This window comes from Lithobates pipiens, unplaced genomic scaffold, assembly GCF_037356315.1.
Source record: "Lithobates pipiens isolate NorthernLeopardFrog02 unplaced genomic scaffold, aLitPip1_a1.2 Scaffold_3, whole genome shotgun sequence".
In the NCBI taxonomy this organism is placed as follows: domain Eukaryota; kingdom Metazoa; phylum Chordata; class Amphibia; order Anura; family Ranidae; genus Lithobates; species Lithobates pipiens.
The window spans coordinates 190,271,383-190,295,183 of record NW_027507790.1 but is presented as its reverse complement, the minus strand read 5'-3'; the positions used below and the strand labels follow the sequence as shown (position 1 = coordinate 190,295,183).

The window sequence follows — 23,801 nt, the reverse complement described above, 5'->3', positions numbered from 1 at the left end:
CTTTTTTTTTTTTTTTGAGAGGGTGGAATCCTCTTTAAACCATAAGCCCGAACAGTTACTTGCGGAATCCATTTAGAAATAGTAGATTTCAATGCTGCCTGCCCTTTTTCTAGGACCTTCAGGCAACACAACAAAACATCAGTTTTGTGAATCTGAGCAGTCACCTTCAAGTAGACCTTGAGTGCTCTCACCACATCAAGAGAATGTAGTAATTTTCCTTCCGTAGAACAGGTTCTGGAAAAAAATAGAAGAATATCCTAGTTCGGATAAAAACTAGACACTACCTTAGGGAGAAAGTTAGGCTGAGGATGCAATACCTTATCCCTGTGAATAATCAAATATGGCTCTTTACAAGAAAGAGCAGCCAACTCCAATATCCTTCTTGCAGAAGATATGGCTACCAAAAAATGAGTTTCCTTGCCAAAAGGACCAAGGGAATATGCTGTATTGGCTCAAAAAAGTCTGTTTCGGCAATGCCGACAGAACTAAATCCCAAGGGTTCAGGGGTAACTTATTCAGAGGATTAGGCAGCATTACCCCATGAATAAGCCAACCACCAAAGAATGCCAAGCAATTGGTTGATGAAATACCAATAAGGCTGAAACCTGGCCTTTGATGGTAGGCAAGGCCAGCTTCATTTATAACCCCATCTACAGAAAGTAAAGGATTCTACCCATGACATACTTCCTGGGGTGCCAACCTCTGGATTCACAAGAGGAGACACATGCTTTCTAGACTCTATGATCTATGATTCTGGAAGCCAGATTCCCTGCATTAACAGCTTCGCACCCGCCCTATAGCTGAAATACGGCTGCAGAGCGGACGCTAACTGCCGGGAGGCCGTTCCTGAACGGCCTCCTATTTACTTCCGCAATGCGTGCTCCCGCGAGCGCGCATCGGGGAAGTTCTGTGCTGGCCATGTCCCTCTGACACAGCCAGTCACAGATCGTTGTAAACGGCCAATCACAGCGGCCGTTTACAGCGCGATCGGCGTGTCCAATGTGAGATGATCTCATATGTAAACATATGATGATATCTCTCAGCGCCGCTCTCCCTCCTCACACAGACAGCATGTGAGAAGGGAGAGATCAACGGCTGCAAGTTTAAGAAAAAAAAAGTGCCATCCTCGCCCCGGTGCCACGTGTTAGTGCCACCTGTCATCGGTGCCACGTGTTAGTGCCACCTGTCATCGGTGCCACGTATTAGTGCCACCTGTCATCGGTGCCACGTATTAGTGCCACCTGTCATCGGTGCCACGTATTAGTGCCACCTGTCATCGGTGCCTCGTATTAGTGCCACCTGTCATCGGTGCCACGTATTAGTGCCACCTGTCATCGGTGCCACGTATTAGTGCCATCTGTCATCGGTGCCACGTATTAGTGCCATCTGTCATCAGTGCCATCTGTCACCGGTGCCACGTATTAGTGACATCTGTCATCAGTGCCACGTATTAGTGACATCTGTCATCAGTGCCACGTATTAGTGACATCTGTCATCAGTGCCACGTATTAGTGACATCTGTCATCAGTGCCACGTATTAGTGACATCTGTCATCAGTGCCACGTATTAGTGACATCTGTCATCAGTGCCACGTATTAGTGACATCTGTCATCAGTGCCACGTATTAGTGACATCTGTCATCAGTGCCACGTATTAGTGACATCTGTCATCAGTGCCACATGTCATTGTCCTGGTGCTCCAGGGCCTTCAAAAGTGTAATAGGTAGTCAACAAGTTAGATGTGTAATTTATGCTCCTAGAACATGTGACGGCGCTCCCTGCATGTTGGGCCTCTCTATGTGGCCAGGCTGTGAAAAAGTCCCACACATGTGGTATCGTAATACTCATGGGTAGCAGAAATTTTTTGGGGGTGTCATTTGTGGTATACACATGCCACGTGAGAGAAATAACCTATTACAATGACAATTTTGTGGAAATAAATGAAAAAAACAAAAACAAAAAAAAAAAAACTTAATTTTGCAAAGAATTGTGGGAAACAATTACAACATCAAAAAGCTCACCATGCCTCTTACTAAATACCTTGGTATGTCTACTTTCCAAAAAGGGGTCATTTGGGGGGTATTTGTACTTTCCTGACTTGTTCGGGTCGCAATAAGTGAGATAGGCCACCAGTACATCAGATGTGATCAATTTTGTGCGATTCGCACCACAGCTTGTAGACTCTCTCTAACTTTCTCAAGGACCAAATAATATCCACTAATTTGGGTTATTTTTACCAAAGATATGTAGCAGTATAAATTGTGGCCAAAATTTATGACGAAAAATAATTTGTATAATTTTGTCACAGAAATAAAGAAATATGCGTTTTTTTTCAAAATTTTCTGTCTTTTTTCATTTATAGCGTAAAAAATAGAAACCCCAGAGGTGATCAAATACCACCAAAAGAAAGCTCTATTAGTGGGAAAAAAAAGGACAAAAAATTCATTTGGATACAGTGTTGCATGACTGAGTAATTGTCATTCAAAGTGTGAGAGCACCGAAAGCTGAAAATTGGTCTGGGCAGGAAGGGTGTTTAAGTGCCCAGTAAGCAAGTGGTTAATCAAGATGAATATCACTGGACCTGACAGCCAACACTTCTTTAGAATGTGGGATTCAAAACAGCCAAACCATTAAATTTGGTGTTTGTAAGGTAGGATGGAATACCAGACCTTGCAAGAGAAGGTCTGGACGTGGTGGTAGGGTCCATAGGTCCCCTACCACCATCCTTATGATCTCTGCATACCAAGATCTTCTGAGCCACGCCGGGCCACAAGAATCACCGATCTCCCTTCCTGCATGATCCTGTGAAGTAGTCGTGGAAGCAGAAGAATAGGAGGAAATGCATAAATCAGTGACAACTGATTCCATGAGAACACCAAGGCATCTGTTCCGCATGCTAGCAGATCCCTTGTTCTTGACACAAAGTTGTTGATTTTCTCGTTGAACCTGAACACAAAATAGATCTATGTCTGGGATCCCCCCCATCTTTGGCATATTGCCAGGAAGATATCCGGGTGAAGGGAACATTCTCCCGGGAACAACTGCTGGCGACTCAAGTAGTGTGCCTGCCAATTTCCTTTTCCTGGAATGAAAACTGCCGATAGGCAAGGTACATTTTTTCCTGCCCAAGTTAAGGCATAATTCACCTCTCTCTAAGCCGCACGACATTCCCCCTTGGCGAATTTATATAGGCCACTGCTGTGGTATTGTCGGATTGGATCCTGACAGGACAATTCTGTAACCTGAAAATCCAGGCCCTCAGGGCCAAGCACGCTCATCGGATCTCTAGAATGTTGATTGGCAAGGTCATTTTTGATCTGGACTATTTCCTTTGGACAGTCACTTCTTTCTTGACTGTTCCCCAACGCAAAAGGCTGGCATCTGCGGTTACCATCTTCCAGGTAGCTGGTAGGAAAGATTTTCCCTTCTGCAGATTCTTGGTTATCAACCAACAACTGAGGCTCCAGTGCACCATGGAGACAGACACATTGGGAAATCTAGAGCTTGGACCTACTTGTTCCAAGCTGATAAAAAATACTGTTTTGCAGCAGCCTCAAATGAGGCTGAGCATAAGGAATGGCCTCGCATGAAGCCATCATCTTATCCAACAACCTCACGTAAAGTAGAATAGAAGGATTCTTCTTTACTTTGACCATCTGAAACAGTTCCTTTAATGCACTGATCTTCGCCTGGGGCAAGAATACCTTTTTCTGGGCTGCATCATCAGACCCAAGTATTCCAATCTCCTTGATAGTTTTTAAGAAGGATGCCTCTAGTTTGAGAATCCGACCTTGGTATTCCAGGTAGTTGACTGCAGATCATACTTTGGTTTAAGCGGCCTACCGACTGGTCTATCAAGAGCAGATTGTCTAGGTAAACTATAATCTTTATACCTTGGGGCCTTATTCCGGGTTACAGGGAGGGGCCAGACCTTTGTAAATACTTGAGGTGCAGTGGCTAGACCAAAAGGCAGAGCTACAAAACTGAAAACGAAGATTTTCTACCTCGAAAACGTAGATATTTCTGGTGAGTGGGAAATATAGGTACATGGAGGCAGGGCCGCTGATAAGCCAGTACAACTGGCCCTGTAGTACCGGGCCTGGCCAGCAGGGGGGCCCGGCAATATACTGTAAAAAATTAAATGCAAAGTAAAAAAAAGTGTTTCCCTCCCCTTTTCCAGCCTGCTCACATTTCACTCTAAACAGTGCTGGAGTGGGGCTGAATGTGAGAGTGAGGAGGGAGACATACAGAGGTATGATAACAGCAATACAAGTTCTGCAAGGACACACAGCTGTGGCTGAATGGAAACAGGATAGTCGGGACCACAGTAACATGAACATAGTCGGCTGCAGTGTCTTCCAGATATCTGTGTCAGTGAACAGGACGATCAGCCTCCACTCCCTCTTGTCTTGCTGGTTACTTTTTTTTCTTTATCTGCCTAACCTGACCTGCACATTGTCTGATCACACTGATATGATCTCTGGAAGACTCTGCAGTAGCTGTTATTTCAGTTTATAATTAGCTATTTAGCCAGAGCTCTGTGTGTGCTGCACAGATTGTTTTTTTTTTGTTTTGTTTTTTTGAGGATTTACTGCTGGTTTAGGCTAGAAGCTTCACAGCCCCATTAACTGGTTACAGCTCTCCACTAATCCTGAGCAGTTCACGGTTTGTAAGAAAATTTGTATTTTGGAAATTGTATGTGAAACTGTCTTCTGTCACTTGGTTGTACTTTCAAAGGAAAATCACTGACTTGATTTTGCAGAGCTGGTTTAAATAGAGTGGATCAGCCCTGTGATACTATATACTTGTACACTGGGTTCAGCCATAAGCGCAGTCTCTGACCATCTCCCGAATCAATCAGGTCTGCAGTCTCGGACCGTCTCCTGTACCATGCCTGCAGTCTCGGACCGTCTCCTGTACCATGCCTGCAGTCTCGGACCGTCTCCTGTACCATGCCTGCAGTCTCGGACCGTCTCCTGTACCATGCCTGCAGTCTCGGACCGTCTCCTGTACCATGCCTGCAGTCTCGGACCATCTCCTGTATAGAGGTCGACCGATATGGGTTTTTCTCTGGCCGATACCGATATTTAGAAATCGCCAAGGCCGATAGATGATATATGATGCTGATTTTTTTGGGCCGATTATTTTTTTTTTTTCCCCCTTCATCTCATAAAATCTAACAGTTAGACACCTTTCCCACTGGGGCGTTTTTCAGGCGCTTTAAAATAGCGCCTGTAAAGTGCCTGCAAAACGGCTCCCCTGCAGTCTGCGTGGAAGCCCCAAGTGCTTTCACACTGATGAGATGTGCTGGCAGGACGTTAAAAAAAAAGTCCTGCAAGCAGCATCTTTCGAATGGTGTATACCGCTCCTCCACCACTTCTGCCCATTGAAATGAATGGGCACCGCTGCCGAAGCACCGGCAATGCAATTTGGCAGCGGCGCTTCACGGGCACATTTAACCCCTTTCTGGGCCGCTAGCTGGATTATAAGTGCCCCGCTATCAAATAGCGCCGCTAAAATGCCGCTAAAACTGGCAGCGTTTTACCGTCAACGCCTGCTCGCTCCAGTGTGAAAGCTTAAGTGATACAGAAAATTTATTACATTTATTAAACAAAACAAACATCCAAACAGTTCACTTGTATGTATAATTTAGAATAATATATATATATATATATATATATATATATATATAATGTGTATGTATGTTTTATTTATTATATATTTTACACAAAAACAGGTAATCAAAACTTTTGGATGAAAAAAAAAATGGGCTAACTTTACTGTTTTTTTTTTGTTTTTTAAATCTGTATTTTTTCCAAAAAAAATTGAGTTTGAAAGACCGCTGCGCAAATACCGTGTGACATAAAATATTGCAACAACCGCCATTTTATTCCCTAAGATCTCTGCTAAAAAATATATATACGTTTTGGGGGTTCTAAGTGAATTTCTAGCAGAAAATACAGGATTTTTATTAGTAAGCATCAAGTGTCAAAAAAGATTTAGTCTTTAAATGGTTAAACTGAGAACTCTACACACAGAGATGAATTCATTCATTCAAGTGTAAACATTGTATCTTTTTGCTCTTTTCTTGGCAGACTGCCCAGAGAGGAGACAAGTTGCTTCACTCAAGTCTCCAGGCAACTTGCACTGACTTCTATTACTGAAGTAATTTGCAAGTCGCGCTGAATATATCATCGGCCTTTTTTAACAGAACAATCGGCCGATGCCGATTAATTAAAAAACGCCAAATATCGGCCGATATATCTGTCGACCTCTACTCATGTACCATGTCTGCAGTCTCGGACCATCTCCTGTACCATGTCTGCAGTCTCGGACCATCTCCTGTACCATGTCTGCAGTCTCGGACCATCTCCTGTACCGATTAGATTGACTCCATGAGGAAAGAGCAGATATTCAGGAACCGGTTTAGATCTTTGAGATCTAGAGTGGATCCGACATAGTCATTTGGTTTTGGTACTGTGAAAAGGTTTAAATATAACCCCAATCCTTGCTTTTGCATGGGAACCACCAAGATCAATCTTTTGAGACAAAAGATGGTCCAATGCTTAAAAGAGAGACTTCTTTTCCTCTGGAGTCTGAGAAAACAAGGAGACGAGACTTTCGGAACTCAAGTTTGTACCCTGGAATTATCGAGGAAGTCACTAATCTGCAGCCTACGGCACTTGGCATTCCTAGGTGGTCTCGCATCCAGATACTGACCAGGCCGACCCTGCTTAGCCTCTGAGATCAGACACGATCAGGGTAATGTGTCTTCCTGCCAGACCCTTGAGAATTTACCCCCACCCGAGCGAGCAGGGGTGTCCTCTCATAAGGAGGCTTCAATTTCCTTCTTGAACTTGATGGCGGAGGCTGTCGTCACTGCCTTGAAGTAGATGCTCTGGCACTGGAGAAGGAGCTTGTTTAAATTAAATATGTTTTCTCCTCTTCCAAGCTAGCAAAAGGATACTTTTTCCACAAAGTTTTTTGGATGTATTTATCCGAATCATCCCTAAACAGCCATTCACCGTCAAAAGAAAAACTAGCCAGGAGCGTTGCTTTGCTTACCTGACCAATTTTTCAACCATAAGATTCTATGCCTATGCACCAGCCAAGCACAAGGCGTGAGGCTTGAAGAATAGAATCTCTCATGGCATCTATTGCCAAACATAATGCCGCTGGTAACTCGGCTAAATCCTGGGCCTGCTGATCAGGAATAACCTTGAGCACCTGTTCAGACTGGTCTCTCAAAGACTGACATATACCAATTTCTGCTAGAGCAGGTTAAGACATCAGAAAAAAAAGTGTTTTTTTTTTTAAAATAGGAATTTCCAACTTTTTATCTGTTGGGTCCCTAAGCATTTGAGTATTGTCTATCGGACAGGTCAAACTTTCATTCACAGAGTATATAGCAGCGACAATTGCTGGTATCTCCCACTTCTTAGTGAATTTTTCCTCCATAGGAAAAAGTGTTAAAACTTTATAGGAAGAAAAAAAATGTTTATGTGGGTGATCCCAATCAGAATATATAAAGCCCCGTACACACAAGAGGACTTATGTCCGACAGACTTCCGAAGGAGTTCTGCCGGAGTTCCGACAGAGTTCTGACGGACTTTTCGACTGAGCGGACTTGGCCACACACAATCACACCAAACTCCGACGGATTCGAACGTGATGACGTACGACTGGACTCGAATAAGGAAGTTCATAGCCAGTAGCCAATAGCTGCCCTAGCGTCGGTTTTAGTCCGTCGGAATAGCATACACACGAGCGAATTTTTCGAAGGGACCAGGTCCGGCGGAGTTCCGTCGGAAAAATTTGAAGCATGTTCCATTTCTAAAGTCCGTCAGACTTTTGCGAATCAAAAGTCCGTTGCAGCCCACACACGATCGAATAGTCTGACGGAATCAGTCCGTCGGACTTTGGATGTTGAAAAGTCCGCTCGTGTGTACGCGGCATAAGTGTTTCAGTCATCAGCCTTCTCGTGGTGCCCTGAGGGGGAAAAAAAAATACCGCATTTTATCCCATTCTGGGATGTGATTAAAGCCGCTAGCCAATCCCATCATGGCTTGAGGAAAACCCTCTTTAGTAAAATAGGCAGGAGCTGCAGTGTTGAAAACAACTGCCATATTTGATAGCCCCGATTGCTTACTCTGACCGGCACCCCATAACTCTCAGGGGAAAATGCCAATGTAGAGTGTTTAGAGCTTGTAGGAGTCTTTTAAAGCCCTTTTTCTTCTGACCATAGCCCGATGCACAAATGCAGAGGGACTACCAGAAGAAATCGCATCCACTGCTTGAGCAAATAGTCCAGCAACTGCCGCTGCTATTTAACGCTCAGCCTGATGCTTTTAGTAAATGCGCCAAAGGAATACCTGTGTCACCACTTACATGCCTCTTAGCTTTTGTGTCTCTCCAACAGCAAAAAATTGAGCCTTTTAAAAAATACCCCTGCGATGGACATTGCTGCACGCCAACGCCGCTTTAAGCACCCACTCTGTGTTCCCACCATGCCCTCTTTTTTTTTTTTTTTAAAGGGATTGTTTTCCCACACGAGTGCGGGCCTCAGATCCAACGGGATTGGCATGAGTGTGGGAGGAGGGCGGCGAGAAGGGCTGTGACAAACCACCGTACAAAGGCAGTGGAGAACAGAGCGGCATCCGCCGATCGTTATGCTTCTCTGTATTCAGAAAGAGGAGATAGCTTTTGTCAGAGTCCCGTGACTGCTAGCCGGAGAAAAGTCTGTCAGCATCTGCTGACACAGCATGATCTGAGAAATCATGACAAGGTACGTGCTCTATACAGCTCCCAGTGATGACTTCTAGGCATGACAACATTTACTTTTTAAAGGAGACAATTCATAAGAAACTTTAAAATACTTTCGAAGTCTCCACTTACATTTCCCGCCACAGGGAATTCTGTGGTAAAACCAACAGACCCAATCTTCACCTCTCACGGTGGGCTCCGTTTAAAAAAACTTCAGGAACTGGGGCCCCCTTTCCATCAGGGGATCCCACTCCTGGACCTGTAATAGCACCCTGCCAGAAAAAAAATCTTATGGCTTGAAAAACCAAAAGCACTGGATCCCGGGGCCAGCTCTCTAAAAAGAGAAGCATTACGGGGCTAAACCTTGTTTCTTCTGCCACAAGGTACCATTCAATTCAGCCTAAAAAGACACTTTGAATGGAACTGGCTGCACAGCTGGCCCCAACAAGGATTGCTCCAGTGGAGTGCAGCAAAGCACATATTTACTCGTGACCAACACCTTAGACACTGCCGAAAAAAACTACCAGTAGTGGGAGGGGTTATATAGGGAGTGAACTTCCTGTCTTAGGGTGCGCCAGTGTCCATCACCTAAAGGTGGCTTATAACAGGTACGCCCATTTGCGCAGCCGTGCCATTGTGGCGGCGTATATCATCGTGCACTGGTCGGCAAGCAACTAAACACGCTCCCTCCCCCATCTTAACACCTATACTAACTAAGAAAGAAAGGAGGAAGAAAAAAACAATGGTTACTTATTGATGCCCCTGTTGACTACCTATGGGATGAAACGCGTAGGGAGAGTAGGTTGTCTTGTATTGCTTTTTAACATGTGATCACGTTTTTATGTTACATTTCATTTTTTGTTTATGCTGGTTTTATGCCAATAAACAGCCATTTATACATTTTTTTCAACCTACACTATGGGAAGCGGTTTTTTCTTTTTACATATGATCCTTTATGAGTTTGGCTTCATATCTTGCCAAACTATTGGCTGGGAGTCTCTTCTGTCGCCGTTTATTCGGGTCTTTGGCAAGAAGATTGGAGTGCCCATGAGGATGCAAACCTTTCCCGTGTCGGGTTTGAGGATCTACAGTCCCTCCATTGACAGACAGACCTACGTGGTTCCATTGATGTTCCATCCCTACAGGCCTGTATGACCTAGTGTTCACGCACAGTTCCAGTGGTTCCGGTAAGAGTACCCATTTTTTATTTACCTTGACGTCATCGAAGCAAGATATTTCTACAATTTCTCTGGCTTATACACTGTGTGCAGCACCATTTTTGAACTTTTTTGGTTTATACACTGTATGAAATACTTAATTTGAGTTTCACATTTGAGTCTCACGAACTTTAAAGACTTATTTTATTGTTCATTATTTGGACTCTATTTTGGGTCCATCACGCTTCACATTTATGTATTTATTTTTTAGCGCTACATTATTGTTTTTCTGTTTATATGAATTTGGTCACATTCGTGTGTAGCTGCTTTTTCCTTTTCACTTGTTTTTTGGTTAGCGCAGTATATTTTCCTATATTTGATTTACTTCCAGGACAACACATGGGAGATGATAGGCTCCTCCCTACGGGAAACACAATCAAATCACAGCTGTTTATAAGGCCCCACCTTATACCTTGTCCCTCAGTAGTTGTAAAGTAATACTTCCAACCGATTCACAAGGGTTATTCCAAAATGTAGGCACTTGCCACTTAGTGTGTACATATTCCTCCACCCAGGGCGAGAAGTAGGCCTACCGTCCTGGAAGGTTTTGTAGAAACACGGTTAGTTATCGTTAAGTAACCGTCAGTTTTCTCACCTCACCTTCCAGGATGGCAACACATGAATGGATAATAAAGAAATCCACAGGCCTAACTTAGGGTGGGACCACTGCCTGTAACACTTTTCGACCGAAGGCTAGGTCTTTCTGCAATAGGACCTCCACTCGGTAGAGCTTCAGGAAGGTGTCTTGACTGGACCAGGTGGCAGCGCTACGAATTTGCTCCCAGGAGACTCCTGCTTTTTCGGCCCAGGAGGTTGCTAGGGCTCTAGTTGAGTGTGCTTTCAACTTTGCTGGCGCAGGTATGCCTGAGCTTTCATACGCTATAGTAAAGGCTTGCCTTATCCACCTAGAGACTGAAGATTTTGAGGCTTGGAGTCCCTTTATAGGTCCAGATAAGGAGGATTAAAAGATGATTAGATCTCCTAAATTCTTTTACAGTCTAGATAAGTAAGGAGGCTCTGGCAAAAGGAAGGAAAGGTTGGCGGAAGTGGAAACTACTTGGTTTCGTTTACACAAAGTACAAAATAAAAAAATTTCAAACCTGAAAAAAAGGAATTTTTCTGGTCACCAGCTTCCTGCTCAAGAGGAGAGTATCTATCACTCTGTCTGAGCGACTTTTGCTCTTAAGTAGCTGGCGTTCACTAACCAGGTGATCAGATGAAAAAATCTCGGTCTGGGGTGCAGCACTGGACCCTGCAAGAGAAGGTCTGGAATGTCCGAGAGCTTCCAGGGAGGTGCTACAGATAGTGCCTTCAGGGTCGCAAACCAAGCCTTTCTTGGCCACCATGGGGCCACTAGGAGGACACTGCTTGAAACCTGGCTGAGTTTCTGAATGACTTGAAGAATCAGTGCCAGAGGAGGGAAAAGTGCATGCCAACTAAAAGGTCCAGTTTTGTGCTAGAGAATCCAAGCCCTCTGACTCTTTCCTGAGAGAGAAAAAAAAATAACTTCTTTAACTTCCTGTTCTTTCGATTGGCAAAGAGGTCTATCTCGAGGCAGCCAAAATTTTGAACTGTACTCTAAAAATACTTTCGGGTTCAGTTCCCATTCTCCCTATCCGACAGGTTGGCAACTAAGGAAGTCTGTTTCCTGGTTGTCTGTGCCCCTTATATGGACCGCTGACAAAGACTACCCTGTGTTCAGGGCCAGGTCAGGATCTCCTTCGCTAAGGTTAGAAGGGTTTGGACCTGGTTCCCCCCTGATGGTTCAGATTAGCTATAGCCATAGCATTGTCTGAGCAGACCAGCATTTTTTTCCCCCTGTGACAGACTTTTCGAAGGCTTTTAGGACTTCGCCCACCGCTCTGAGTTCCCTGAGATTGGAAAATCTGGCTACTTCCTTCTGCCAGGAGCCCTGTGCTTTGGCTTTCTCTAGGTGGGCTTCCCATCCCCTGGCACTTGCGTCTGTGGTGTCTTAGTGGATCCCTGCCTTTTTCCAAATTGCCTGGGACTGACCACTACCATCAAGGAGGATATTACCTGGCGGGTAATGATTAGACTTTCATCTAGGGATTTGTTCTTTTTTCCCCAAGAGCAAAGATGGAAGGATTGCAGATCCCATGAGTGTAATTGCACCCAGATGACTGTTGGAATGCTGGCTGATATGCCAGGAGCCTGAGGATCTCCCTCCTGGAGCACGCAGGGGCTCCTAACAGCCTTTTGACGTCTGCAACGACTTCTTCCACCTTTTCCCTTCATAGGAAAAGCTTTTGAGCCCGAGAGTCAGGTTCCAGGGAGGATCTTTCCTAATTTACCAACCAGCCCAGACTTCTCAGGACAGAGATCACCTTCTGGGTATCTGTTTCCATCTGAGGGGCTGATGGACCGGAAATGAGCAAGTATTCCAGGTAGGGTATCACTGTTATCCCCTGTAGGTGGAGATGGGCCACCGCCTCAGCTAGAATCTCTGTGAATATTCTTGGACTTGCCGCTAGCCCAAAAGGAAGTGCCTTGAACTGCCAGTGGAAAACTCCTTCCTGGGTTACTACTGCAAATCTCAGGAAATCCTGGTGTTCCGGGAAAAATCGGAACATGTAGATAGGCATCACTGAGATCCAGGGTGGTCATATAGACATCCTTTTCAGTAGGTTTTTCTGCACTGAGTAAATACTCTCCATGGAAAACCTTTTGTATTTTAGGAATTTGTTTAAGTTCCTGAGATTTATAATAAAGGCAACATTCCCTGAAGGCTTGGGTACCACAAAAATGTGGGCGTAAAAGCCTTGGTAAAGCTGGCTTTTTGGGACCGGAAACACCACCTGTTCTACTAGTTCCTGAATCCCATCTAATAGGGCTTTCTTTTTTTGAGGCATCCTTGGGAAGATGCGTTAACCTGATCATAGGTGGGCGTTCGGATGAGAATTCAAGGCGGTAGCCTTGCCTGATCAGATAGACGATGTAAGGTCTGTCTGAAATCTTCTCCCACTGAGGGATGAAATGAGACAGTCTTCCTCCTACCCAGATTCTGGGGTCACTTGGGATCTTCTGTATTTTAACCTGGCAAGGAAGAGAGCAAAATTACCTTTTTGCCTGCCTCTACCATAACCCCATCTTCTGTTGGGTTCCTTCTTGGACCTTTGAAAAAAAATTCTATACTTTTCTCGTTTGGGTTTGACAGGAAATTTCTTCCCTTTTTCTGAGGAATAGACAAAACATCATAAAGGCCTGAGCCAAATAAAGATCCTTCAAAGGGCAGCCTACACAGTTTGGCCTTAGAAGATCACTTTTGCAAGGCTTTAACCGAAATGGCTCTCCTGGCCGAGTTAATCAGTGCTCCTGTTTTTGTAGAGGCTTTAACGGAAACCACCACTGTGTCAGGCAGGGTTGCTACAGCCTTCCCCATCACTGAAAGGGAATCTAGAATATCCTGAGATTTATTTCCTTAGGAGAAGTGTCTACTAAGCATCTCTATCCAGAAGTCTGCATTTCTGGCAACGCAGGTTGCTGCCAATGCTGGGGCCGTAGCCGAGGCATTGGCCTCCCAGGCTTTTTTCAGTCCATTGCGTCCCGGATGTTTCCAGAGTCCTCAAAGGAGAGGTCAGACTTATTTTTCACCTGGGAAAGGGTGGTGTCCAACTTAGGGACCTTTAAAAAAAAATAAAAAAATTGCATTCTCCTCCTTGAAGGGGAACTTTCTCTTCCAGGTTTTAGGACTGACCAAACTCCTTTCAGGAAATGTCCACTCCTGAAGAACCACGTCTTTTAGAGACTGGTGTAGGGGAAAATACCCCAGCCTGGCTTTTAACCAACCCCCTGCACATTTTATTCCTGTGCAGAGGTTTCCTTAACCGAATCAGGAATTTGGCATAGATCGAGGACATGGAGGAACTCCTCCAGGCTAAGGCAAAGAGTTGACTACTTAACTTGACGTCTTCTACATCACTATCCGGACCTAAGCCAGCCTCCTCTTCTGAAGAGAGCTCAGATATCACCTGGCGTTATGCTTCCTCCATCTCATCCTCTTCCCTGGACTAAGCCAGAAAGGCCCCTGAGCGAAAGGTAAAGAAATACTTGGTCGTGGCTTGCGCAGTAAACTCTCCTGTGATGAGGGACCCGCTTTAGGGGCGAGTTCCCCTGAACCCACTACTAGGAGTGCGTGAGTAGAGGTGCGGAAGGATTATATAGCGGCTAACATTTCCTCTTGCACAGATTTGAGAAAATCTTTCATTAATCCTGAGGCCTCTTTCCAGGCCAGTTTGTTAATACACCTATAACAACAAGGCTTGGTGTGGGATTTTGACAATCTTTCCCCACAATTACCATACTTTGTACTGGCACTGGTGCTAGCGGATGAAGAAGGTGGTTTGTCAGAGACCTCCTGTGCGCAGCTTGTGGAATCTGCAAGAAAAGAGGGAACAAGCCATAGTCACTCTTCTTGCACCTTGTATCATGGCTGCAGGCCCCTTTCGCTGGCAGAGAAAGCATGGGGGGGATTACCAGGGATCCTTCTAATATGGTGTCAACCCCCAAGTAGGTTAAAAACAAAAAAAAAAAACATGGCACTTAGCCGATCCCAGGTTGCTCTTGCCTGCAGCCACCTGTGCTGTCTTTCCATCCTTCTTGTACATGAGGTTGGCTCAGACAGACTTTTAGCTCCTTAAAGCTCACTGAACCCTGCTGTGAGCAGGAATGCTTCAGTCTCTGCAGCGTTGAGCTTACCCTACCCTTTTCGTGCTGCGACAGGAAGTTTTAGCCTGAGATTATTGGAGCATGCCAAGTCCTCCCCTTGGTGCTTAGATAATTTGGACTCCAGCAAAATGGTTCTTGCTGCACCAGGGGAAGACCAAGGAGGATACCCGGGCTGCTGAGCAACGTGCAAAGGTGGGGGATTGAAATGCCTGGACCGCATGCACAAATGCAGTTTTTTTTGGATAAGCTCTGAAGCAGCAGCCCTCATCGGCATTCCTAAACCTGGCTCACAGGGGTACCATCTGACTTTTTAGTCTTCTGCTCAGAGAAAAAAAAAAAAAAAACAACCGTATGTTTTGCTGTGGGAGAACACAATCAATACTGAGGGACAAGGGGTAAGGTGGGGCCTTCTAAACAGCTGTGATTTGATTCTGTAGGGAGGAGCCTATCATCTTTCATGTGTTCCCGTCCTGTAACGTGAGAAAATATACTTACCCATTTTCAGCCCAGTTCAGGTCACATGATCCACCTCCTGTGTCAGCCAGTGGTGGCAACACAGGAAGTGTGCACTGGACACAAGACAGCTCTGAATTTCTGACACAATTAATGGTGCTTTTTCACTGATTGAACAGATAGAACAGAAAGAACAATGCCTTCTTTCAACTGTATATTTAACAAACAAAACTGGAGTAAATAAGAGAAGTTCATTCTTACAGTTAACATATATTCTGAAGATCTCAGTGTGTCCTTACCCCTCACCGTTGGTGACCACACTGTTCAGCTCTGTCACATTGTACATTATAGATGGTTCTAGTGACACCTTCTCCATGAACATGGGTGAAGTGGTGATATTTTGGATCTGGGCTTCCAGAAACACTTCGTCTGTCTGCAAAGCCACACAGAGGATTAGGAGGACAAGCTCTGAATACAACAGAGGAGGACAAAATGCATCTTACATCATTATTATTACTGATGATTAGTGTCATGCCTGGAAATCAAAGTTACCACAATTAATGGATGTTCCAACTGGCATCCCAAACTTAAGAATCAGAAGCAAAGTTAGTCAAATGGCATACAGGGCAAGCAATGGACATGGGATAGGTTCCAATTAATACAATGAGCTCTGGTACTTTTTTTTTTTTTTTTTTTTTTTTTTAAAGTCACAAGGATAAAACATACAAAGTTAGAGTATGAGCTTGTAATTCTCACAAAGGACACTGTTGGGGTGATTTACTAAACCTGGAGAATGCAAAACTAGGTGCAGCTTGGCATAGAAACCAATCTGCTTCCAGGTTGTTTGTCAAAGCTTAACTGAACAAGCTTAAGTTAGCAAATGATTGGCTACCATGCACAGCTGCACCAGATTTTGCACCCTCCGGCTTTAGTAACCCCAAAGTGTGCATTATTATCCCCAAGTTTGTTGTTTAGTGGGAAAGAGCCATAACCACAGGGCTATCTTGACTCATGAACTGCTTTAGCCACACTCACACACTACCAACATGTTGTCTACAAACACAAAGTATAAGTATTAGCAGTTGGTGGCCAAAATCTAATGAAAGATTTTGTTTAAGAGCTGTGTTATGGTAAAATGAAGACCTGGTGGAATTATAACTAGCCATTTAGGAATAGCAAGGTCTCACCACATGTTCCAAGACTAATTGACAAACTTCTATAACTACCGGTCTGCACAGGTAGCACAAAGTAAGTTTACAAAGTATTTCAAACTAAATAAAATTTTAATCAAAAAGTTGATCTTTAGTTTTATTTGAAACCAATCTATTACTCAGGAAATTAAGATCAAATTTGGTCAGTGATGCCTCTATCCCATTAGTCCATTGCGCTTTTTTTTTTTACTGTAGAATCAATTTCTGCATACTGGTAAATATCAATGAGGCAATTGTCAGCGGAAAGTGAAAGGCTTAGTGGAGCTTGAGGAGGTTATAAAATAAGCAACAAAATAGAAAAGCAAGTTCATCAACAAAGGTGTGACCGGTTATTAGGTGTCTGCCATGAGATAACTGGCTATTATAAAGCTATTCTGGCTTATTCAGTAAGGCATACAGTTTTCAACAGTCAGATCAATGAAACAGGTCTTCTGAATGGTTCAAATGCTGCAGTTTGCTGCATTGACACCACACAGCTCAGGCAGATTCAGGCCAGTGACCTCACAGCTGTATGCACAGGGTCGTTTTTTGGACTAAATGAGGCCCTGGGCAGTTACAAAGTGGATGCACACATGAACAACACTCCAGCTACCACATCTGTCATTCTGCCAGCCGGGGCCCTGGAGATTTCCAGCCCTGAACATAGGCATTTTTTGGTCAAGGAACAAATTAGCCAAGGAAACCCTCCTGCCTTTTCAATCAAGGAAGACACCGCTCCAGGTGAGCAGTCACTATAGTTCAAATGCGTTGGGTGCAAGCCACGGATCGCCACTGATGATCAATAGAAAGAAAAGAATAGCTGCCCACCACAGGAACGTTCCACCGACTTTATTCCAAATATAGCAAATGACAGCCAACAAAGACAGTGTCCGAACCCAGGAGGTGACGCGTGCGTTTCACACTGACCTCAGTGCTTCTTCAAATCTGGTTTCAAGAAGCATCAAGGTCAGTGTGAAAACGCACACGTCACCTCCTGGGTTCGGATACTCTGTCTTTGTTGGCTGTCATTGGCTATATTTGGAATAAAATTGTTGAAACGTTCCTGTGGTGTGCAGCCGTTCTTTTCTTTCTATTGTACACCCTCCTGCCTGCAGGCCAGATCTTGAAAAAGTGTAACGGCTTGTGTACTATTTACTAATGCACACGCACATGATTGTCTAGGGTGCCATCACAGTAATGCTGGTTTCACACAGGTGGTCTCCGTTATGTGCATCCACCTGCTGAGCAGGTGATCTCTCACTGAGCAAGCAGATGACAGGTCCGTGTGCACTCCACTATGCAGAGCAGACACAGCCCCGCTGCTGGATGGAAATACACCACCTGTCGGTTTTGATCCGACTGTCATCTGATCCGCTGGAAGGATGGGGAATGAATACCACATCCGTTTGTTTTTGGTGGACAGGATTGGATCAAATGCCAGCAGGTGTCAACTATGGATGGTCCAATCAGGTTTTCCTGAAAAACCAACAGCCTGCGTGAAACCAGTTTAAGGGCAGATGGATTCCAGGAAGTAAATGCTACATGAATCATATGTCATTAAAGATTACCTTTCTCCTTCTACCTCCAAAACTTTTTCTGTCAATGGCAACATCATACTAACCTAGCTAAGCCTGAAAATGTAAGGCATGCAAGTGGACACAGTGACAGTCTCCAGAGCATTGTAGTCTGGCATTACCATTCTCTGCTGTAATGCATAATTGGCACTATAAAGATCTTATATGACACCCCCCCCCCCCCAAAAAAAAAAAGAAAGAATTGTATTGGGTTTTATTTTGTAATGTTTTTTAATATAAACATTACGTGGAAATAAGCCCATACTTGTGAATTGCAAACACTGTCATAATGCAATATGGTGTCCTGAACTCTGACAAACATTACATTAATGACATACAGAACCTACATAACCCAAACACTGGGTTGTGATCATGCTTTTCTATAATGCTTTGAATTCGGAATGAAATTAACTGATTAACGGGCACAAATGCCAAAATTGAACAGTGCTTTAGAATTAAATAAAATGATGAAAAAATTACCACAGAACTGAGGTCACTCTAACGGGAAAAAAATAAAACAAAAAATTAGAGAAAGAAATGAGGGTTAAATGTTAAAAAATAGGAACGCTAGAACAAAATACATGTATTAAATTGCTGTCTAATTTAGCATTAGTAAAAGCTACACACTCATGACATTTGTACAATTAAATCCAAAAACGAATTGGCATTAAAGGGGTGTCCAGCCAAAGTAAGTAACAGGAACATTACCGTATATACTCGAGTATAAGCCGAGATTTTCAGCCTCTTTTTTGAGGCTGAAAGTGCCCCCCTCGGCTTATACTCGAGTCATCGCTGTCTGCCCGCTCGATCAGCGTGTCGAGCAGACAGACAGCGGCCATTCTATTCAAAAGCCGCGCCTCCGGCTCCGCCTTCGCCTGTGATAGGCGGAACACTGAATTTCCCAGCAGCCTGTGTTCCGCCTATCACGGACATCGTATCATCCTCGTACTACGGACGAGGATGATACGACGTCAGTGATAGGCGGAACACAGGCTGCTGGGAAATTCAGTGTTCCGCCTATCACAGGCGAAGGAGGAGGCGCGGCTTTTGAATTTTACAATGGCCGCCGAAGAGGGCACGGGACGGAGGCAAGGCAAGGCAAGGCAAGGCACGGCACGGGACGGAACGGAGGCAAGGAGGCAAGGCACGGGACGGAGGCTCGGGACAAAGGTAGGCTGGACACACACACACACACACACACACACACACACACACATGGATACACACACACACAGGGATGGGTGGATGGATGGAGACACACACAGGGATGGGTGGATGGATGGAGACACACACAGGGATGGATGGATGGATGGAGACACACACACACAGGGATGGATGGATGGATGGATGGAGACACACACACACAGGGATGGATGGATGGATGGACACACACACACACAGGGATGGATGGACGGACACACAGGGATGGACGGACACACAGGGATGGACGGACACACAGGGATGGACGGACACACACACAGGGATGGACAGGCATGTCTCACCCTCGGCTTATACACGAGTCAATAAGTTTGCCAGTTTTTTTGGGGGTAAATTGGGGGCCTCGGCTTATATTCGGGTCGGCCTATACTCGAGTATATACGGTATATGATAACGATCAGTTCCAAAGAAAATATTTCAGTTGGGAGTGGACACTAAGGTGTTGAGATACACCTTGGTTTCTTATACCTCTGAAAGTTCGCACCAGTGAAATCTCCATAACCACCTTAAAAAACAAGAAAGACATTGGTACTCCCTACTGATTCATTCTCCCTGATACATAAAGAATGTAAAAAAATAAATAAATTCTGGAAGTTGGATCCTCCCTGGCACTGGAAATGGAAGTAACTGGGAACTAGACAAGATTGCTCCAAGATTTCATAGAGAAATGACAAGTCACCCAACAATGAAAGTGGTCAGGAGTCCTCTAGTGATATCAAGGCTTGATCTCTTAAGCACAGCGATTGGGACTACACACACACACACACACACACACACACACACACACACACACACACACACACACACACACTTCAGTTCTTTTAGAGCAGTTTCTCAAATGCTGGGCAGTAGCTTCCCTCCCGCTGACTTGCCAGGTGCTTACACAGCTAGGGGTTATGGTTTAGGTGTGTGCCCGTCTGCCTTGTAGGTATGGTTGGGAGTGCTTTCCTTCCTGACAGGCTGCAGCCTAACATCTACTGCTTCCACAATCAACTTGATGGCTTTTTACTAACTGTGCTCAGTTCTCCAGCTCTCTCAGGACTGAGTAGCACTAATCAAGCATCACCTCTCCCACTGCTCCTTTAGTTATTCCCAGCACCTTGTGCACAGCTCGTGTCTTCAGGTCACAGTTTCTGCTGGTGCAAACAGAGACAAGGAGGAGCTGCTAAGAGAAGTGGAAGTCACAGTGGATAAGGTGTAAAGAGGAGGGACTTCAGGATTTCCTGATTAGTTGTCCTTTCCCTTAGTTGCCAGAACAAAAAGAGCCATTAGCAGCTGCTGGTACTGACTGTTAGAGTTACTTTCTCTTGAGAGAACACTGCAAGTGCTGGTGTCCTGGCTGTGAGCAATTACAAAGCTGCAGCCGGCACCCAGCTATGACAATGAAAGCAGGTCAGGCTTTTAGGCACCCCTGACATGGGTTTCTTGTAGAGGCACTGAATGAAGGGAAGAGGAGGAGGTCAGTAGGGGTGGTATTTGTTGCAGTTATCACTGTGTTCAGTTTCTGAACATGCTAAAATTAAAGCCACTGCTGCTATAAGGGCTTTGCTCACTCCCTGGAGGGGCTTCAAGCCTGGATTAGCAACATCTTTTGTTTCTGGCTTAACTCTGTGCTACCTTGTCACGTCTGCTCTTTACATTCCAGCATGTCAGGACGTCATCATTTTCTGTCTTGCATGCTACACTGCATGGAGCTGGAGGGGAATCATAAAACCGAGAAAGCATCAGGAGGGGGCTATGTTAACACAGCACTTGGTCTATCCATGAATCTAGGAGGTTATTCCCCCTATATACAGAATAATGAGTAAGAGGTGAAAAGGATATGCGTTTTCACAGATCATAGTAAAGCAATAGGCTCACATTGGTTTATATTTGATAAAGTGCAAGTAGTCCTAACACAAATGTGAAGGAGGAGTGTTTTTTTTTTTTTTTACTGTTGAGGCAAAGAATGTTTAGGAGGACATTACATGGCCCTGGGCTCCCTAAGGTTGAGAACCACTGTGGTAGAGAATATACACAGCTGCAGAGGATTTTTGTTGCGACTGGTGGACACCCACTTTAATTTGTAACAGTAACAAAGGAACAAAAACACAACTTGAAGATGATGACAGCTTTGATACATTAGTATTTCCCCAACCACCACATGTAAACAAAGTGCATGTTACAAAAAGGGATTTAGTCTTTTACATACCCCAGCTGCAAAAGAAGATGTGGCTACTCTATTAGTAAAAAGACAAGCATGCATTTGGCTTATAGTATAAGCAATATAATATTTCAACAATCACTTGTGCCCTGACAACTAAAATAATTCCACTACTTACCCATGTTATCCGACATGTAAATAATGCATACATAGGACACCTAAGTAGTTCTTAAAAAGTTTGTCTGTTGAAGCCAACAAATTCTTTATACAATGCGACGTTATGGTACCAATATTGAAATGTCTATTTCTACCCTCTATTTCAATGTATGATATACATCTCTCTTTTCTTAATAAGATTGAACTAAAAGTTTGTTTGTATACCATTTATCAGATTTTATTTTTATATTTCATTTTAAAGCAAATCTTTGCTTTGCCCATTTAGGGCATAGCAATGTTTTCTTCAATTCCTCCTCCTTAGCAGCATCTACTTACCAGTCGCTCCTTCCATACCTGGTATTCATGGTTATGGGAAACATGTGACAGTACTTAGTTGATGAGTAAATTAGGAGGAAACTTTCTTTGCTGTGGAACAGAAGGAGGCTATCCCTATAATAATGATAAAGAACAGGAATACATGGCATACGTGTCTGAATGTTAGGAAAAGGGGCCCAATTCAGAAAGCTTTGATAGCACTAAAAGACACCTATGCTGAAAGAAATGCACGTATAAAAATTTCCATTTCTGACCTTTCATAATTCTAGTTCTTTGGCGGTCACTATTGATCCCATAATTTCTATACTTTGATAAAATGACTCAGGAGTTGTGACTACGACGGTTAAGGGCTTCAATCTGACCTGGCGTAAAACTAGACTTTTAAAGAGCTTGTCAGAAAAGTTATTTACGGCTTATTTCTGCATTACATTAAGGCTACTTTCACACTGGAGGCGCATTTTCGGCATTTTAGTGCTAAAAATAGCGCGTGTAAAGCACCTGGAGAAAAAAAAAAAAGTGTCCTGCAAGCAGCATCTTTGGGGTGATGCGGGAGCGGTGTATACACCGCTCCTAAACCACCCCTGCCATTTAAATCAATGGGCAGCGCTGCCGAAGAGTCTCCAAAGCGCTTCGGCAGTGGTGCTATGCGGGTGGTTCTAACACCTTCTTTGGGGTTAAAAGCGCACACTCCAGCCCACACAGCGCTGGTAAACCCCTACTAAAAAGAGTGGTGCTTTACCGGTAGCACGGGGCGGGTTGCAGTGTGAAAGGGGTCAAAGGCAGCCCATTGAAATTAAGCTGCCAACAAACCCTCATGCGCCAAGAGTCACATATACGCCAGTTTTTGCAATGCAACAAACTTCAATGGATTACTCTGCATTGTGGTAAGCTGCAATGCAGGTGCGTTGCCTAAGAGCATTTGTGTGCAATTCAAAGTAAATGGGGCTGCAGATAATGTAATGTGCGCTGACATGTATTACTGCAACATGGAACTGGGCCCTTAAGGTTTGCTTAAGTGGACTCTAGCAATATTAGGATATGACTGGAGGGGCCAACTGCATGCATTAAAGTAAATCTGGTCATCAGAGAAACATTGAGGATACCATGGCATCCCTTGAAAATTGCTAATTGCCTGGCTCTTCTGACGAATTCCTGGTTTTGATATTTTGGTAGGGATTTACTAAAACCGGAGAGCGCAAAATCTGTTGCAACTGTGCACAGAAACCAATCAATCAGCTTCCAGGTTTTTTGTTAAAGCTTTAATTGAACAAACTGAAGATTTGCAGATTGGCTACCATGACCAGCTGCACCAGATTGTACACTCTCCAGTTTTAGTAAACCATAAGTCAGAGATCCAAAATATGTATGCAGCTCGGTAAAGGTGAGAAGATTTGCATGCTTGCTTTGGATCAGAGACTCAAAGTATTGAAGTCAGTGGGTGAATATGACAGGCAAATAGCATATTGAGGAGAAGAGGACAGCAATGGCAGGCTCTGTGTTCTTTTTTTTTTATCATAGGCTTAGTTTAAGGGCAGCTACAAAGAGCCAACAATTTTACATATCTGTCCCAAAGTCCTTGTAGTTGTAGTTCTTAAATTTGTGGGAAAATAAATAACAAAAGAAACCCTAGACTGTAGTTTTACCAGCAGATCTCCAGGTACACTACCTTAAGCTTGTTAATTTTGGTAAACTCTGTCAGTGTCACAAAGAACTAGTACCGATGAACCTCTGCTTATATCTGTGGTAAAACAGCAAGCACACTCTACAAAATGTATATTTCTACAAAAACGCTTTACTACTGCACATGTGAAGAATGACGACTCACCTCCGCATTATAAAATTTGGTCTTCACATCCAGAGGTTTGAGGACCTGCATTAAGACAGAAGGCATGTTAAACAGTGAGCGATTTGCCTGTTGTACGGCGCTGTGTATTACCACACCAGTAAAGCTCAGTCTATTTTGTTTTTTTAACTGCTGGGCACACTTGATTCATGTTTTCTTAGGACAGGAGTGAGTGTAATACTGAACTCTGCTGCTACATCTGTCAGCGATTTCACAAACAAGA

General features: G+C 44.1%; 1 protein-coding gene across 5 annotated transcripts in view; it reads right to left on the bottom strand.

Moving 5' to 3' along the window:
- Positions 1-23,801, bottom strand: part of LOC143940856 (trafficking protein particle complex subunit 13) — an 81,071-nt gene that overhangs the window by 20,470 nt on the left and 36,800 nt on the right. For 3 of the 5 annotated variants that reach the window (XM_077462642.1, XM_077462638.1, XM_077462639.1), the window contains 3 exons: positions 23,561-23,605; positions 18,363-18,380; positions 15,418-15,551 (listed from right to left, as the gene is read on the bottom strand). In XM_077462642.1, the coding sequence (XP_077318768.1) occupies positions 15,418-15,551; positions 18,363-18,380; positions 23,561-23,605 (197 nt within the window). The remainder of the gene's footprint in view (positions 1-15,417; positions 15,552-18,362; positions 18,381-23,560; positions 23,606-23,801) is intronic. The other 2 variants (XM_077462640.1, XM_077462641.1) reach the window with 1 other exon arrangement.